This window comes from Pipistrellus hanaki (assembly GCF_964339955.1).
Source record: "Pipistrellus hanaki genome assembly, chromosome: 10".
Classification (NCBI taxonomy): Eukaryota; Metazoa; Chordata; class Mammalia; order Chiroptera; family Vespertilionidae; genus Pipistrellus; species Pipistrellus hanaki.
Genome location: NC_140512.1, coordinates 360,337 through 378,107, shown reverse-complemented (window position 1 = coordinate 378,107; position 17,771 = coordinate 360,337). Strand labels below are relative to the sequence as shown.

The 17,771-nt window shown below is 69.0% G+C and overlaps 1 protein-coding gene across 1 annotated transcript; it reads left to right on the top strand.

The window, feature by feature from the left end:
- Nucleotides 1-1,894: 1,894 nt before the first annotated feature.
- MYO1G (myosin IG) lies at nucleotides 1,895-15,376 on the top strand. Its single transcript, XM_084896325.1, is given in 23 exon segments — nucleotides 1,895-2,075; nucleotides 3,619-3,827; nucleotides 3,910-4,003; nucleotides 4,444-4,609; nucleotides 5,320-5,373; nucleotides 5,665-5,760; nucleotides 5,874-5,993; nucleotides 6,473-6,682; nucleotides 6,756-6,901; nucleotides 7,271-7,385; nucleotides 7,496-7,666; nucleotides 8,644-8,714; nucleotides 9,591-9,665; nucleotides 10,090-10,222; nucleotides 10,464-10,630; nucleotides 11,198-11,405; nucleotides 12,066-12,289; nucleotides 12,824-12,968; nucleotides 13,982-14,036; nucleotides 14,039-14,085; nucleotides 14,276-14,389; nucleotides 14,816-14,970; nucleotides 15,110-15,376. Coding segments are annotated over 23 exon segments (3,027 nt in total). The 5' UTR covers nucleotides 1,895-1,980; the 3' UTR covers nucleotides 15,267-15,376.
- Nucleotides 15,377-17,771: the final 2,395 nt, after the last annotated feature.

Genomic DNA, 17,771 nt, shown 5'->3' with positions numbered 1-17,771 from the left:
CCCCAAAGTCCGCACAGCACAAAAAGGAAGACCTGCCTCCCTGAAGGCGTCTGGGCCAAGTCGAAGTGCCTCCGAGCCCTCATGTGCGCCTTTGCCAACTGGGTGGGAAGGGCTGCGCTCGGGCCACTTCCCCCGAGTCCTGGGTGGGTTCTGGTCTGCAGCGTCCGTTCCATCTGACAAGTGCTGGCTGCAGTCACTGCTGTGCACTCCGGGTCCCCAGCCACACGCCGGCCGAGGGAGCTGGTTCACGTTCGGTCGCTAGTGAGGACGAACGGAAGAGCACCTGCAGGTCCTTCACCGGGGCAGTCGGGTCAGCCACACCTCAGCCCAGAGGAGGGGCCTCCGGACCCACGGGAAGAGGGCGGTGACGGGCCTCGGGAAGCATCTGGAGTGGTCCCGAGGACTTGGGTGTGGAACGGCGGAAGCTCCTGGGCGGGGGGTACGTAATCAGCCAAAGACCTGCCGGGCGGGTGCATCCCCCAGGGACAGACAGCAGATGGGTGCGAATGGGGGAAGGGACCTACATGGTCCGTTAGAGAGTTACTTAACAAGGAAAGGGGTCCAGAGGAGACGGGAGGGCCCTGCTGCCCCCTCCTGCGGGTTCTACCTGCCCTGCCCCGGCTGTGGCCACCCCCTGAGCTCCCAGGACAGCCCCGAGGCAGACCAGCCGCCCACAAGTCAGGCCGCACCCAGGAAGAGGAAGGACCGGGGTGCCCTGTCACTCACCCGGAGGAATGAGGTGGTGGTGGGGCTCCCCCAGGCTGCCTGGTGGAGGGCTGGGCGAGCTTCAGGGCCAGAGCCGGGGCCTGGAAGCCACGTCCCTGAAAGGGTCTTGACGTTTTACATGAAAAAAATAACAGAAAGAAACTTCTGTGACGTGAAAACGAGGCCAAGTTCGGGTTTCGTTGTCCCTGACGCTCTGGGGCCCCCTGTCCTCAGTTCTGAGTTTACTCAAACCCAGGATGCTGACCCGGGGCTCGGGGAAGTGAAACTGCCGCCCGCCTGCACGGAACTCCCCAGGTTCTCCCCAGCTTCGGGCTGGAAAGGCCATAAAAGCACCAGCCCCCGCGGGCGGGCTGCCCCGGGGACCCCAGGAGAGCCGAAGGCTGCTCTGCTGGGAGCTCACCTGGTTTATCGGGATAAGCACTGTTCAGTTTGATGACCTTGGCGTGTGTTTTAAGGTTCTTGAGGGGGTGGAGACTGCACATCAGTTATTCCGGAGCTTAGGAAGGGAGTTCGGGAAAGACAATTATTCAGTAAAGTAGCTTTCCGAGTGCAGAATCCCCAGGGCAGCACATGGCTGAGTTTGGGAAACTCGCGGCCCCCCTGTGGAGGGGAGGACGCAGAGAGCCACCTGCCCCGCCCGGAGGACACTGTGGTCAAGCATGCTGTTCAGGCACAAGGCTGAGCGGCTGCTGACCGCGGCCGGCAGACTGTGAGGGGCCCGGAGGCTGGTCCCGGCCGTTCCCGCCGAGGGTGGGTGGAGGGCCGGCACAGGGAGGGCCTCTGGAACACGCCAGGGCCGGTGACCCGGCCCGCCCGCCCCCCCACGGCAGGTCCCAGGCAAAGCGGGGCTTGTCCTTGACGTCCTGGCATCTCCACACAAAGGCCAGGGCACGGGTGTTTGCCCACTGTCACCAAGGGGCCCTGTGCCCACCCTACACCCGCCGGGCCCAGAGCGTGGGGTGGGGCGGGGTGACGGGACCTTCCCTCCGCTGGGGGCTTGGCTGCCGGGGAGGGCCGGTTGGCGATGGGGTGGGCTTCCTCCGGGCCTGAAGGACCCGCCCGCCCGGCCCACACGGCAGGCGGCCCGCCCAGGAAGCAGGGGTCAGAGCCCCTCACTGGGAGGGAGGCAGCCCCTCCCGGGCCTGAACCCACTTCCTACTTCACCACAGGGGAGGCGGGGCGGGCAGAGGGGAGAGTGTGGGCAGAGGCGGGAAGGTCGGGTCGCGCCTGGCCTGGGCTCAGAGCTCCCGCAGGATGGAGGACGAAGAAGGTCCCGAGTGCGGCAAAGCAGACTTTGTGCTTCTGGACGAGGTGACCATGGAGCACTTCATGGAGAACCTGAAGCTCAGGTGGGCGGCTGCTCCCGCGTCCTGGGCCCTGGGGGGGCGGGGGAGGGGACACAGGCCCCGTCCAGCCTGGGTCACTGCGGGGGGCGTGGCGGCCAGGCGGGACCGACCCCGCAGGGCCAGGTGGCCGGCCAGTTCTGGCACCGACTCCCCAGGCCCCTGCCTCCCACACAACCATGACTTCCTGCCCAGCACCCAAAGCAGCTCCCAGATGGGTGGGCACTCCCAGCTTCCAAGGGAGGAGCCGGATCAGGTGGTGCCAGGGGCGGCCAGGAGCTGGCCTCGCCCTGGGCGGCGGGGGCCTCACCCTGGGCGGCGGGGCGGGCGGAAGGCAGCCCCTGGCAGATGGTGGGGTTGGAGGACAGAGTGAGCTCTCTCTAAGGCACTGAGCTGGGCATGAAGGCAGCTCACTCACACGAATCAGCTCACAGGACGGCTCCCCCTCCCCGTCCTGACCCAGATGCTGAGCTGGGGCACACCCACTCAGCGGGCACAGAAAGAGCGTCCGCAAGGGTCCTGGGTGCGGGAGAGGGTGTACCCAGGGAACCCCGCGGTCAGAGGCCAGGAGGCTGAGGAAGAGGAACCTGGACGGGTGCTGGGTGCCGGGGAGAGGGCAGTCCCCACACCCGGCGGGCCGCCTGGCTCCGCAGACACAGGCCCCCTCCCCCACGTGGCCGGTTCCTGAGGGAAGGGTTGAGGGATGAGGTGTTGGGGGCTTCCTCCCTGCATCCCTCTCAGGCCCTGGCACCTGGGTGGGGCTGGGTGGGGCTCCTTTCTGCCCCTGGGTCCCCGCCCGCCCAGCCCGGCCCAGACGAACAGGAAACAGCCAGGCCCCTCCTTCTGCCTTCGCTGGCTCCTTCCTACCTGCCGGCTCTGCCCGCCCAGGGTGGCTCTGGGCAGCCCAGTCCCTCCATGAAGTGGGTGGTCCCTGTTCCTGTGCCGTCAGGCCCCACGGGGAGCAGTGGGGGTGGGCTTCTCCCAGTGGGCCGGGCCCGGGAGCTGGGTGCGGGGCCCGGGAGCTGGGTGCGGGGCCTGGAGCTGGGTGCCGGGGCCCGGGAGCTAGGTGCGGGGCCGGGAGCTGGGTGCCGGGGCCCGGGAGCTGGGTGAGGGGCTGGAAGCTGGGTGCCGGGCCCCGGGAGCTGGGTGCGGGCCCCGGGAGCTGGGTGCCGGGCCCCGGGAGCTGGGTGCCAGCCCAGGAGCTGGGTGCCGGGCCCCGGGAGCTGGGTGCCGGCTCGGGAGCTGGGTGCGGGGCCGGGAGCTGGGTGCCGGGGCCCGGGAGCTGGGTGCCAGCCCAGGAGCTGGGTGCCGGGCCCCAGGAGCTGGGTGCCGACTCGGGAGCTGGGTGCGGGGCCGGGAGCTGGGTGCCGGGGCCTGGGAGCTGGGTGCGGGGCCCGGGAACTGGGTGCCGGGCCCGGGAGCTGGGTGCGGGGCCCGGGAGCTGGGTGCGGGGCTGGGAGCTGGGTGCGGGGCACAGGAGCTGGGTGCTGGGTGCGGGGCCCGGGAGCTGGGTGCCAGCCTGAGGGCTGAGGAGGCCCTGCCCCGCCAGGTTCGAGAAGGGCCGCATCTACACCTACATCGGCGAGGTGCTGGTGTCGGTGAACCCCTACCAGGACCTGCCCCTCTACGGGCCCGCGGCCATCGCCAGGTACCAGGGCCGCGAGCTGTACGAGCGGCCGCCCCACCTGTACGCCGTGGCCAACGCCGCCTACCGGGCCATGAAGCGCCGGGCCCGGGACACCTGCATCGTGATCTCAGGTACCGGCCGGCTTCCTTCTGGGCGGCGGGAGGCGCCGGGCGCCCGGCCGGCCGCCATTCCGCCTGTCCCTCTGCCCGGCAGGCGAGAGCGGGGCGGGGAAGACGGAGGCCAGCAAGCACATCATGCAGTACATCGCGGCCGTCACCAACCCCAGCCAGAGGGCCGAGGTGGAGAGGTGAGGGACCGGGCCAGGGGAGGGGAGGCTCCGAGCAGGGAGAGGGGGTGGCGGGGGGCCGGAGGGGGAGGGCCCAGGGAGCCTGGCCAGGTACCGGTGAGGCCCGGAGCTGGAAATCAGGACTTCCTCCCAAGCCTTGAGGAACGGTTTCCTGTGGGGGCACCTGCTCTTCCTGTGACATGGAGTGACCTGGGGCTTGTGGGGAAGACAGCAGCTGCTCCCCCGGCCGCTGGAGGTCGACCTGGAGGGTCCAGACCCAGGTCCTCGCGCAGGCGGCAGCTGGCGGGGAGGCGGGAGGTGGCCTGGCCTGGCGCAGGGGCCCGCGGCCTCTCGGCGGCTCAGGATGAAGGGGCAGCGGGCGGGGCTCGGCCGGGGCACCGCGGGGTAAACAGGGACCCGGCTGGAGGTCCCTGCGTGCAGCCCGCCCTGCGCCCGTCCAGGGTCAAGGACGTGCTGCTCAAGTCCACCTGCGTGCTGGAGGCCTTCGGGAACGCCCGCACCAACCGCAACCACAACTCCAGCCGCTTCGGCAAGTACATGGACATCAACTTCGACTTCAAGGGCGACCCCATCGGGGGCCACATCCACAGCTACCTGCTGGAGAAGGTGGGTGGGCCCTGGCCAGTGTGCTCAGTGGGCAGAGTGTGGGCCCTTGGACCGAAGGGTCCCGGGTTCGATTCCCGTCAAGGGCACATGCCCGGGTTGCAGGGTCTATCCCCCTGCTACCCCCCCCCTTGGTCTGGGCACGTGCGGGACACAACCGGTCAGTATGAGAGGATGTTTCTCTCTCTGTGTTGCTCCCCTTCCCTTCCACTCTCTCTAAAAACCAATGGAAAATACCTTCAGGTGAGGATTAACAAAAACACATAAATATGAATTAGCCTGTATGTTTAAAAAGAAATGAAAAGGTGGGTTACACCCTGGCCGGTTTTGCTCAGTGGATAGTGTCGGCCTGTGGACTGAAGGGTCCCGGGTTCGATTCGTCAAGAGCATGTACCTTGGTTTCGGGCACATCCCCAGTAGGAGGTGTGCAAGAGGCAGCTGGTCAATGACTCTCTCTCATTGATGTTTCTAGCTCTTTATTCCTCTCCCTTTCTCTCTGTAAAAAAATATATTTTTTAAAAAAGAAAGAAAGAAAGAAAAGGTGCTGCCAGACCTCCCTAAGGCGCATGCCGGGCAGGGACTCACCATCTCTGTGCCCAGAGGCACAGGTGGGCTCTGTCTGGCCAGGCAGCCTCTGCTCCCTCACTGCCTGGGGCTCTGGGCTGTCCCGAGGGCCCCCACCCACCCGTTCAGCCCGCTCCCTCTCTCCGCAGTCTCGGGTCCTCAAGCAGCACGTAGGGGAGAGGAACTTCCACGCCTTCTACCAGGTGAGCCAGGCAGGCAGGTGGGCAGACGGCCGCTCTCTCTCTCCCGCCCCCCTCGGCCCCCTCCCGCCCCCCTCGGCCCCCTCCCACTCAGGGGGGGTTCCCTGGACCCAGCGGGTCTGCCCCTCCTCTGAGGCGCCTTCTCCTGGACCTTGGTGTCCACAGTACGTCGGAGCCTGAAGGGGCTCTCCCTGCACGAGGGCAGTGTCCACACACCAGGAGCTCCTGGCTGGCGGGTCGCTGGGCTGGAGGGGCCCCGTGCTGTCCCGGGCCTGACCCCGCCGTGTCCCGCAGGTGCTGCGAGGCTGTGAGGACGCCGAGCTGCAGGACCTGCACCTGCAGAGAAACCCCGCCCTGTACAGCTTCACCCGCCAGGGCGCGGGGCTCAGCGTGAGTGGGCTCCGGGGCTCGGCGCCCAGCGCTCGGGGCTGGCGGTCAGCCTCTGGGGGCTGGGGCGGGAAGAGGGGTGAGCATGGGCCGGTGCTGAGCCCCCTCCCCCCCAGGCCTCGGAGAGCGAGGAGAGGAGTCACTACCAGGCGGTGATGGAGGCCATGCAGGTGATCGGCTTCAGCGCCGAGGAGACGGCGTCCGTGCGCCGCATCCTGGCTGCCATCCTGCACCTGGTGAGCCTGCCGCTGGGCCGGCCACTCCGCCCGCTGCCCGGTCCTCTGCCCTGACCTCTGCCCTGTCCTCACGCCGCTGGGCCCTCCGCCCGCTGCCCTGTCCTCTGCCCGGTCCTCTGCCCGGTCCTCTTCCCGGTCCTCTGCCCTGACCTCTGCCCTGTCCTCACGCTGCCCCGGGGGCGAGGGGGTGGGGAAGACTGGCCTCTGACTGCAGCCCGGAGCTGTCCCTCCTCCGGCTGCCTGGCTGTGGGCTCCCTGGAGACCCCTGAGCCGCGGGCCCTGTGTACCCAGGACGCACTGTGTCGGACGGATGAGCCCACCCAGCGGGAAGGGGACCTGCGTGGCCGGCGGAAGCCGCTGGCTGCTGGCGCCCCTCCTCTCGGGCCGAGCCCCTGCCATGCCCTCCCTCTTCTGGAGCAGAGGCACGCCAGCTCCTCCCGGCCCTGCCCCCGCGGCCTGAATCTCCGCTCCCTCCCCAGGGAAACATCGAGTTTGTGGAGACGGAGGAGGGGCAGCTGGCGGTGGCCGAGGAGGAGCTGGCGGCCCACGTGGCCGAGCTGACGGCCACGCCCAGGGAGCAGGTGCTGCGCTGCCTGCTGGCCCGCACCGTGGCCTCGGGCGGCCGGGAGGTCATCGAGAAGGGCCACACCGCGGCCGAGGCCAGCTACGCGCGGGACGCCTGCGCCAAGGTACCTGGGAGGAACCGGGAGGCCTTCCTGGGGGAGCGGCGCGAGCGCGGCCTGAGGCAGCCGGCTCTCCCAGGCGGTGTATCAGCGGCTGTTCGAGTGGGTGGTGAACCGCATCAACAGCGTCATGGAGCCGCGGGGCAGGGACGCCCGGCGGGACGGCAAGGACACGGTCATCGGCGTGCTGGACATTTACGGCTTCGAGGTGTTCCCCGTCAACAGGTGCGGACCGGCTGACCGGCCTCCGCCCCGCGGCGCGGCAGCGGGCGGGCTGGGCAGTAAGATGTCTGGGTCCGTCCTGGCTGGTCCCTGACCCCAGGTCATAGCCAAACCTGTTCCGCGGTGCCCGCTCCCCGGTCTGGTCCGAGGTGCCCACAACGGGAAGATCCTGAGCCCTGAGCCCTCACTGGGGGCAAAGGAAGGGCTGGGGCGGGGTGGGCTGGGGCTGGGGGCTGGGGCTGGGCTAGGGGCCAGGGGGCAGGGCTGGGACTGGGTGGGGCGGGGCGGGGCCAGGGCCAGGGCGGGGGCGGGGCCAGGGGGCAGGTCGGGGGCGGGCAGGCGGCTGAGCCTGACGCTGGCGGCCGGGCCCAGCTTCGAGCAGTTCTGCATCAACTACTGCAATGAGAAGCTGCAGCAGCTGTTCATCCAGCTCATCCTGAAGCAGGAGCAGGAGGAGTACGAGCGGGAGGGCATCGCCTGGCAGAGCGTGAGTGCCCGCCGCCCTGCGCCGCGGCCTGGCGGGGAGCCCCTCCGTGTGTGTGTGTGTGTGTGTGTGTGTGTGTGTGTCCCGCTCGCTCTACCGCCCTCGCCCTCCAGGTGGACTTCTTCAACAACGCCACCATCGTGGACCTGGTGGAGCGGCCGCACCGCGGCATCCTGGCCGTGCTGGACGAGGCCTGCTGCAGCGCGGGCACCATCACCGACCGCATCTTCCTGCAGAGCCTGGACACGCACCACCGCCACCACCCGCACTACACCAGCCGCCAGGTGCCTGCCCACTGTCACCCCCACGCCCCAGCTGGTCCCGGGCTGGCAGCACCCTCGGCGCCCGCTGGCTGGCACCCCAGCACCACGCTGGTCGGCACCCTCAGCACCCGCTGGCCGGCACCCATGGCGCCACACTGGCATCTCGCAGGGCCGTGGTCCCTCCCTGTGTCCCGGGCGGGGGACAGGGCCAGGGGCAGGGGCAGGGTTAGGGTTAGGTTAGGGGCAGGGGCAGAGCCAGGGGCAGGGCCAGGGGCAGGGGACAGGGGAGAGGGGCAGGGGCAGGGGCAGGGTTAGGTTAGGGGCAGGGGCAGGGGCAGGGGCAGGACCCGCCAGCCAGGAGCTCCTGGTGCGTGGACACTGCCCTCGTGCAGGGAGAGCCCCTTCAGGCTCCGACGTACTGTGGACACCAAGGTCCAGGAGAAGGCGCCTCAGGGGAGGGGCAGACCCGCTGGGTCCAGGGAACCCCCCCTGAGCGGGAAGGGGCCGAGGGGGGCGGGAGGGGGCCGAGGGGGGCAGGAGGGGGCCGAGGGGGGCGGGAGGGGGCCGAGGGGGGCGGGAGGGGGCCGAGGGGGGCGGGAGGGGGCCGAGGGGGGCGGGAGGGGGCCGAGGGGGGCGGGAGGGGGCCGAGGGGGGCGGGAGAGGGCCGAGGGGGGCGGGAGGGGGCCGAGGGGGGCGGGAGGGGGCCGAGGGGGGCGGGAGGGGGCCGAGGGGGGCGGGAGGGGGCCGAGGGGGGCGGGAGGGGGCCGAGGGGGGCGGGAGGGGGCCGAGGGGGGCGGGAGGGGGCCGAGGGGGGCGGGAGGGGGCCGAGGGGGGCGGGAGGGGGCCGAGGGGGGCGGGAGAGGGCCGAGGGGGGCAGGAGGGGGCCGAGGGGGGCGGGAGGGGGTGGCGGCTGCCCACCTGCCTGCCTGGCTCACCTGGTCGAAGGCGTGGAAGTTCCTCTCCTGTCCTCCGCCTTGACCCCAGCCATCCCCCCACAGCTCTGCCCCACGGACAAGACCATGGAGTTCGGCCGTGACTTCCGGATCAAACACTATGCGGGGGACGTCACGTAAGGTCCCCACGCACCTTCCCTCCGCCCTCGTGCCCTCCATTTGTTAAAAACTGTATGTGTTTCTATTGGTTTCAGAGAGGACAGGAGAGGGGGAGAGAGATAAAACGATAATGAGAGAGAATCATGGATCAGCTGCCTCCTGCGTGACGCACACTGGGGGTGAGCCTGCAAGCCGGTTATGACTGGGAATCGAACCTGGGACCCTTCAGCCTGGAGGCCAACACTCTATCTACTGAGCCAAACCAGCTAGGACAGAAATATATTTTACACACACTCATACACGCACGCACACACACACAGACACACACACACAGAGACACACATAAACACACATATGCACACACACAAACACATACACACAGAGACACACAGATACACATAAAAATACATACGTGCGTACGCATGCGCACACACACAGAGGGAGAGACACACAAAAACACACATAGATACACATATGTACACACATGCACACACACAAACATACAGAGACACACATACAGAGATACACACACACACACACACACACACACGGACCATGACTTGGGAGTTCCAGGCTGTAATGCAGTTGCTGGTGTCCAAGCGCTTTTCTGAGCACAGAGAGGTTTGGTAACTGGTCCAGGTCACACAGCACGGACGCCCAGAGCAGGTTTAGGGCTGTGAGACCTGGGTCCAGAGCCCGGGCACAGCCATGGACTCTCTTTAGGAGAAGCTGCCAGGGGAGGGGACAGGGCAGGGAGGGCCGGCCCTCACGCCCGCGCCTGCAGGTACTCGGTGCTGGGCTTGGGGAGGGGAGGGAGGGAAGGAGACAGGGGAGGGGAGGGGAGGGAAGGGGACAGGGGAGGGGAGGCCAGCCCTCACGCCCGCCGCCCGCAGGTACTCGGTGCTGGGCTTCATCGACAAGAACCGGGACGCCCTCTTCCAGGACTTCAAGCGGCTGCTGTACAACAGGTGAGGCGGCCGCAGTGTGGGGGCCCGGCCGCAGCGTGGGGGCCCGGCCGCAGCGTGGGGGGCCGGCCGCAGTGTGGGGGCCCGCCCGCAGTGTGGGGGCCCGCCCGCAGTGTGGGGGCCCGGCCGCAGTGTGGGGGCCCGGCCGCAGCGTGGGGGCCCGGCCGCAGTGTGGGGCCCGGCCGCAGTGTGGGGGCCCGGCCGCAGTGTGGGGGCCCGGCCGCAGTGTGGGGCGCAGTGTGGGGGCCCGGCCGCAGTGTGGGGGGCCCGGCCGCAGTGTGGGGGCCCGGCCGCAGTGTGGGGGCCCGGCCGCAGTGTGGGGGGCCCGGCCGCAGTGTGGGGGCCCGCCCGCAGTGTGGGGGCCGCCCGCAGGGGAAGCGGCAGCTCACAGGGGCTCCCCGCGGCCGCTCCATGTGCCCGTCCACAGCTCGGACCCCGCGCTGCGGGCCATGTGGCCGGAGGGGCAGCAGGACATCACCGAGGTGACCAAGCGCCCGCTGACGGCCGGCACGCTCTTCAAGAACTCCATGGTGGCCCTGGTGGACAACCTGGCCTCCAAGGTGCGGGGGTCCATTCTCCCCCTGCCCTCTCCCCCGCCCTCTCCCCCCTTTTCTCCCCCATTCCCTCCCCCATCCTCTCCCCCTCCCCCCTGTATCCCCCCATCCTCTCCCCCCATCCCCCCCCATCCCCCCCCCTCCCCTCTCCCCGCCCCCCAATGCGGCCTGCGGGGCGGTGGGGACCTCGCTGCCCTGGGTCCTGGGGGCGGCGGGGTCCCCGCTGAGACCCGGCTGCCTCCCTCAGGAGCCCTTCTACGTGCGCTGCCTCAAGCCCAACCAGGACAAGGCTGCCGCGCGGCTGGACGAGGCGCACTGCCGCCACCAGGTGGCGTACCTGGGGCTCCTGGAGAACGTGCGGGTCCGCAGGGCCGGCTTCGCCTCCCGCCAGCCCTACCCGCGCTTCCTGCTCAGGTACCGCCGCCGCCTTCATCCGTGGTCCCTCCCCGTGTCCCGGGCGGGGGCCAGGGCCAGGGGCAGGGGCAGGGCCAGGGGCAGGGCAGGGCCGGGGGCAGGGGGCAGGGGAGAGGGCCAGGGCAGGGGATGGGGCAGGGTTAGTTAGGGGCAGGGGCAGGGCCAGGGGCAGGGGCAGGGCCAGGGGGCAGGGCCAGGGCCAGGGCCAGGTGCAGGGGCAGGTTAGGGGCAGGGGCAGGGATGGGCCAGGGCCAGGGGCAGGGACAGGGATGGGGCAGAGCAGGGGCAGGGGGCAGGGGATGGGGCAGGGGACAGGGGAGAGGGCCAGGGGCAGGGGCAGGGATGGGGCCAGGGCCAGGGCCAGGTGCAGGGGCAGGTTAGGGGCAGGGGCAGGGATGGGCCAGGGCCAGGGGCTGGGGCAGGAGGAAGCTAGTGGGTGGGCGGGGCTCGTGTGTGATCGGCACGTGGGGGAGGGAGGGGAGGCCCGACAGCGCGCGCGCGCACACACAACACACACACACACACACACCCCCACCCGCCTGGCACCCACCGCCCCCATGGTCACAGGTACAAGATGACCTGCGAGTACACGTGGCCCAACCACCTGCTGGGCTCGGACCGCGAGGCGGTGGGCGCGCTCCTGGAGCAGCACGGGCTGCAGGGCGACGTGGCCTTCGGGCGCAGCAAGCTCTTCATCCGCTCGCCACGGACGCTGGTGGCGCTGGAGCAGAGCCGCGCCCGCCTGGTGCCCATCATCGTGCTGCTGCTGCAGAAGGTGCGGGGCGTGCGCGTGCGTGTGCATGTGCGTGCGTGTGCGTGCGGTGCACCTGGGGGAGGGAGGGGGGCTCAGCTCAAAGGGCCGGCCTCAGTGAGCCGCTTTCCCCGGAGCTGGGCAGAGGCCGGGGCAGGCCAGGTGGGGCGGCTCCAGAGCCGGGCAGGTGAGCCCCATTGGCACTCAGGTGGGGGGCGAGCAGAGGCTGCCCTGAGCCGGGGGTGGGTCTGACCCTGTCCCCCCCAACCTTGTCCTGTCCCCCAGGCCTGGCGGGACCCCCTGTCCCCCCTCTGACCCTGTCCTGTCCCCCAGGCCTGGCGGGCCCCATGTCCCCCCTCTGACCCTGTCCTGTCCCCCAGGCCTGGCGGGGCCCCTGTCCTCCCTCTGACCCTGTCCTGTCCCCCAGGCCTGGCGGGGCACCCTGGCCCTGTCCCCCCTGACCCTGTCCTGTCCCCCAGGCCTGGCGGGGCACCCTGGCCCTGTCCCCCCTGACCCTGTCCTGTCCCCCAGGCCTGGCGGGGCACCCTGGCCCTGTCCCCCCTCTGACCCTGTCCTGTCCCCCAGGCCTGGCGGGGCACCCTGTCCCCCCTGACCCTGTCCTGTCCCCCAGGCCTGGCGGGGCCCCCTGGCCCTGTCCCCCCTGACCCTGTCCTGTCCCCCCAGGCCTGGCGGGGCACCCTGGCCCGGTGGCGCTGCCGCCGCCTGCGTGCCGCCTACGCCGTGATGCGCTGCTACCGGCGGCACAAGGTGCGGGCGCACCTGGCCGAGCTGCTCCTCCGCTTCCAGGACGCGCGGCGGCCCCCGCTCTTCGGCCGCGACCTGGAGTGGCCGCCGCCGCCCGCCACACTGCAGCTCTTCCAGGCCGCCTGCCGCGCGCTCTTCTGCAGGTACCGCCCGGGCCTCCCGGTGCCAGTGCTCAGCGCCCCGACCCCGACCCCGACCCCGGACGTCGGGAAAGCCGGCTGCTCCACAGCGTTTTTGTTTATTTGCTTTAAAAATATGTTTATTGATGTCAGAGAGGAAGGGAGAGGGAGAGAGAAACATCAGTGATGAGAGAGAATTATTGATCAGCTGCCTCCTGCACCCCACAACCCGGGCCCACAACCCGGGCCTGCCCCCTTGACCTGAATTGAACCCGGGACCCCACACCGGCCAGAACTCCACAGTTGGTAGCAGACCCTGCGGTCCCACCACGCTGGGCATCGGAGGGGACACAGGCCTGCGGGAGGGTGGCAGCTGGGCTGGGAGTGGGGCTTTGCAGGCTGAGCAGGAGTTCTCCGGGAGGAGGGCCCCAGGGTGACGGCAGGCTCAGAGCAGGAGGGGTGGCTGGGTCGTGCCCGGTGGGTGGTCGGGCCAGGCTGAGGGAGGGGCAGGCCTGGGGGGGCGGGCGGCTCAGGCCCCTCCGAGCACCTTCCCCGCAGGTGGCGGGCGCGGCAGCTGGTGAAGAACATCCCCCCCTCGGACATGGCCCAGATCAAGGCCAAGGTGGCTGCCATGGGGGCCCTGCAGGAGCTGCGGCCGGACTGGGGCTGCCGGCGGGCCTGGCTGCGGGACTACCTGTCCTCCGTGAGTGAGGCCGAAGTTTAAGTGGTTTTCTTGTTGTTGTTTTCAATATATTTTTACTGATCTCAGAGGAAGGGAGAGGGAGACAGAAACATCAATGATGCTTCCCAAACGCCCCTACTGGGGATCGAACTAGGACCTTTTGTCCCACAGGCTGAGGCTCTATCCATTGAGCCAAACTGCTAGAGCATTGTAAGGTTTTTTTGTTTTGTTTTTGGTTTGTTTGTTTTAAACATTTTTTATTGATGTCAGAGAGGAAGGGAGAGGGAGAGAAACATCCATGATGAGAGAGGATCACTGATCTGCCGCCTCCTTCACACCCCACACTGGGGATCGAGCTCGAAACCCGGCATGTGCCCCGACCGGGAATCAAACCGACCACGTGGGTCAACTGAACCGTGACCTCCTGGGTCACAGGTTGCCGCTCAGCTGAGCCACGCCGGTTCTGTTTGCACCCAGAGCCACCGGCCTGTGCTGCAGTACACCTGCTCCTCGCCCTGTTTCTCCCCGCTCCCTCCACCCCCACCCCCGCCCCATTCTAAGGCCGACCCCTTATTCTCAAGAACACCGCCCCCCACTCTCAGGTACAGTCCAACCCCGTCCTCAGACACAGCCCCCCAAGCCCGGGTGGCACCCTGGCCAGGGCTCCCCTTGGCCCTCCGTGGCTGGGTGCTGCCCGCAGGCCCCTGGCCTGGATCACAGCAGATGAGGCCCAGGTGGGCAGCAGCATGGGGGCCGGTCCCGCTGGCTGCTGCCTTCTCAGCGTCCGTCTGTCCAGGCCCAGGGCCCAGGAGCAGGCGGGGGCGGGGCGCAGGGAGGGGCCCGCGTGGCGGGCAGAAACCTGCCGTCTGGACCCTCCCTCGGGCTGGGCGGTCTGTGCTGGCCCTCAGGGCCCGTGTAGGGTGGCCCGGCCAGGGCAGCACCCGCCCGGCCCGACGTGGGTTCCGAGGTTCGGGGGCTGTGCCGCTCGCCCGGAGGGGCTGCCCTGCCCGTCCTCAGCTGCCCGCTCTGCTCAGGCCGCCGACAACCCTGCCGCCTCCGGCCTGTTCGCCCGGCGCCTGAGGGAGCTCCGGGGCCAGACGGCTTCGGGGCCGTGCTCTTCTCCTGCCACGTCCGCAAGGTGGGCGCCGGGCCGGGCGGGGGCGGGGGCGGGGGCGGGGCGGGGCCAGCCCAGCCCGGGGGTGGGGGGGGGCCGCGGGGCGTGGGGATTGCAGGGCGGGGGGGACCACTGGGCGGGGGAACCACTGGGCGGGGCGGGGAGGCCGGTGGGCGGGGGGGGGCAGGGGGCACTGACCCAGCGCCCGCCCCAGGTGAACCGCTTCAACAAGAGGCGGGACCGCGCCCTGCTGCTCACCGACCGGCACCTGTACAAGCTGGAGCCCGCCCGGCAGTACCGGGTGATGCGGGCCGTTCCCTTGGACCTGGTGAGCCTGTGGGGCCCTCCCCTCCCGCCTGCCCGGGTGCCTGGAACGTTCTAGAACAGCCTCAGCTCAGGATGCCCCCCCCCCCCCCCACCAGCAGCAGCCTGCATGGCTTCCTGGGGCACAGCCGGTCCCCACCACGCCCTCCTCAGCCCCCGTGGGCCTCTCCCCACCCCGTGCCGCCCCGGCTGGGCCACCTCCCGCCCCCCAGGCCTGTGGCTCTCTGGCTCCCGTGCCCGCGGACGGCAGGGACTGGCCGGGCGGGTCCCGGTCCCCGTGGCAGACCCGGGGTGGGAGCTCGGGGTGAATGGGAGGCCAGCCCCTCGGCCCCGCAGGGCGGCAGGCGGAAGGGGAGCCGGGACCCACGGGGAGCAGCGGGTGGGCCCCGAGGGCGGTCAGAGGAGGACTTGCCCCTGACCCGGCCCCCAGGTGACGGGGCTGAGCGTGACCAGCGGGCGGGACCAGCTGGTGGTGCTGCACGCCAAGGGCCTGGACGACCTGGTGGTGTGTCTGCACCGCTCGAGGCCGCCGCTGGACAACCGCGTCGGGGAGCTGGTGGGCATGCTGGCCGCACACTGCCAGGGGTGAGCCGGGGCGAGCCGGGGGCGAGGGGGTTCGGGTGCTCGGGGCCGCACCCCTGCCTGTCTCCCCGCCTGCCCACCTGTCCCCCTGCCCGTCTCCCCGCCCCCTGCCCTCCGCACCTGACCTCTCCCTGCGCTCCAGGGAGGGCCGCCCCCTGGAGGTCCGCGTGTCCGACTGCATCCCCCTGAGCCAGCGCGGCGCCCGGCGCCTGGTGTCCGTGGAGCCGCGGCCGGAGCAGCCCGAGCCCGACTTCCGCTGCAGCCGCGGCGCCTACGCCCTCCTGTGGCCGAGCGGCTGAGCCTCCGGCCTGCAGGTGCCAGCCCGCCTCCCGGAGGCCACAGCGGCCCCCCCCCCCCCCCCCAGCCCCCGAGAACCCCCGCCCGGCAATAAAGGACGTCACTGCCTGCCCGGGACTGTGTCTGTGGGTTTAGTCGCTCCAGCTTGGCAAATGAGCCCTGTGGTCCAAGAGGAGCCTTGTCCTTTCCACCCCAGCTGTCCCCGCCCCGCTGCGGGTTCCACACTGTCCCCCCAACGTGGGCCCTTCCCTCGGAGGCTTCCCCTCGTCACTGTCCTGGGCATCGGCCGCTCCTGCCCTGGGCAAGCTGCTGTCTCTGCCCAGCCTGGAGGTCCGGTCTGGGGGGCTGTGGCCACTACCTCCCCACTGTGCACCCCCACAGACACGGCTCTGGGCATCCCCGGCTGACACAGGCTCAGAGGGGGAGCCCGGGGGGGACTGCACACCCCACCTGGCAACATGGGGGCCCGGCATGGGGGGCTGGTGCACGCCCAGGGCCCAGAGCCTGAGCCCACCTCCAGAGAAGCTGCACAGCCAGGGGGCGGGCGCTCCTGGGCCTCGGGGTCTGAGAACAGTCCCAGGGAGGCGCCATCAGGGGAGGAAGGGGGCAGGCCCGTCACTGGACCCAACCACAAGTCAGGCCGCTCCCACCCCGATGCCGCGGACCCTCATGCTCCTCATCTGTCACTGCGAACCAGGGCTCCAGGTGCCTCACAGGCGGAGCAGGGGTGGGAGGCGGGGTGACAGGGAGGCTGGAAGGGCAGGGGCTGGCCTGGGCCCCCAGGAGCTGCGTGGGGCCGATCCAGGCACCCTGCCCTGTCAGCCTATGCTGACCCCCCGGCTGGGCAGGAGCACTCACTCCCAGGCAGGTGTTGGCGTTGTGCCGAGAAATCATCGCAGCACCCACGCCTCGGCCACTGTGGCTCGGGTCTGCTCCGCCACACGCTGTGGGTGCGGCGCCTCGGCTCCCTCCAGGGCCGCGGGCTGCAACAGGGCCCAGCCCTCTCCCTGTAAACCCCCCCCCCACTCCCGCCTTCCCGGTCCCTGCGTGGCAACTGCAGGGACATGTGCACAGACACCCCTCCATGGGGAGGCCTGGAACGGTCACCCCACAGCCCCATCCTCTCGGGGCCGCCCCTGGGAAGGAAGCTGTAGTCTCCCCTCCGCTTCAGTTTCTAGCGCCTGCGAGAGCCACACACACCCCCGCATCGGCCGGCGCGGCTTCTCAGCTGCCAAGCAGCCTTCTGCACCCCCACCACTTCTCACGTGCAACTTACATTAAATACTCCTCACCGAGGACATTTTCCATTGATTTTTTTTTTTAAGAGAGTAGAAGGAAGGGGGAAAGACAGAGAGAAACATCGATGTGAGAGAGACACATCAGTTAGTTGCCTCCGGCACACACACAACCTGGGGCCCCGGGTCAAGCCTGCAACTGAGGTACAGCGAGCCCTTGACCAGAATCGAACCCAGGACCCTTCAGTCCACAAGCCGACGCTCTATCCACGGAGCCAAACGGGCTAGAGTCTCACATGTAAGTTTAGAGCAAGATCATAAAGTTCTCTTGGCTATTCAAGACTCAGTAATTTTTTACTGCACTTTATTTTTAATTGCAATGACAGTTATTTGCCAAGATGACGCTCATAAAACTTTTAAACTATGAATGATTCAGTGAACTCAACGAGCACTTTTACTGCAGTGAAACCTCTCTACACTAATCAGACCGTAATGTGTCACAGCCGCTGCCTGATGCTGGGAGAGCACCTGGCTGGGCGTTGGAGCTAATGCAGGGGCAGCCCACGCTGCTCTCCTCAACAAGGCCCTGCGCGGAAACCAGAGGCTGCCCACACCTTCTCGGGGTTCCCCTCAGGCTGCAGCATCCGGGTGAGGCCTGGTCCTGCCTGGCTGTGCCGGGAAGCCCGGTCCCTGAGGGTGCGGTGGAGCCAGCCCCACGGACAGCAGACCCATGGATTTCACTTATGCTCGTCGTTAAAACTGGGTGGGTCTCTGCCCGGCCAGCGTGGCTCAGTGGTTGAGCATCAACCTATGAACCAGGAGGTCAGGGTTCGATTCCCAATCAGGACACATGCCCAGATTGTGGTCTCCATCCCCAGTGTGGAATGTGCAGAAGGAGGTAGCCAATTCATGATTCTCCCTCATCATGGATGTTTCTATTTCTCCCTTCCTCCCTAAAGTCAATAAAAATACGTTTTTAAAAAACTGGGCGGGTCCTGTTCTGCCCTTCCCCGGCCTGTCAGGCCCCTGGGCCTCCCTCCCCTGCCCACTTCTCTGACGGAGCAGCCAGACTCCGAGCAGCAGCGGGACCTTGTCCTGCGAAAGCCGGGCCTCCCGCGTCCACCACCCGGGCACATCCTGGGACGGTGGGCATCAGTGTGTCCATCTCTGGAGCTCCGTGGGGACAGGGGACTTAGGAGTGTCCCTGCCAGACTCAGCTTCCCTGTTCACGCTCAACACGCCCACCCCCAACCCCGGGCCGAATCCCAAACC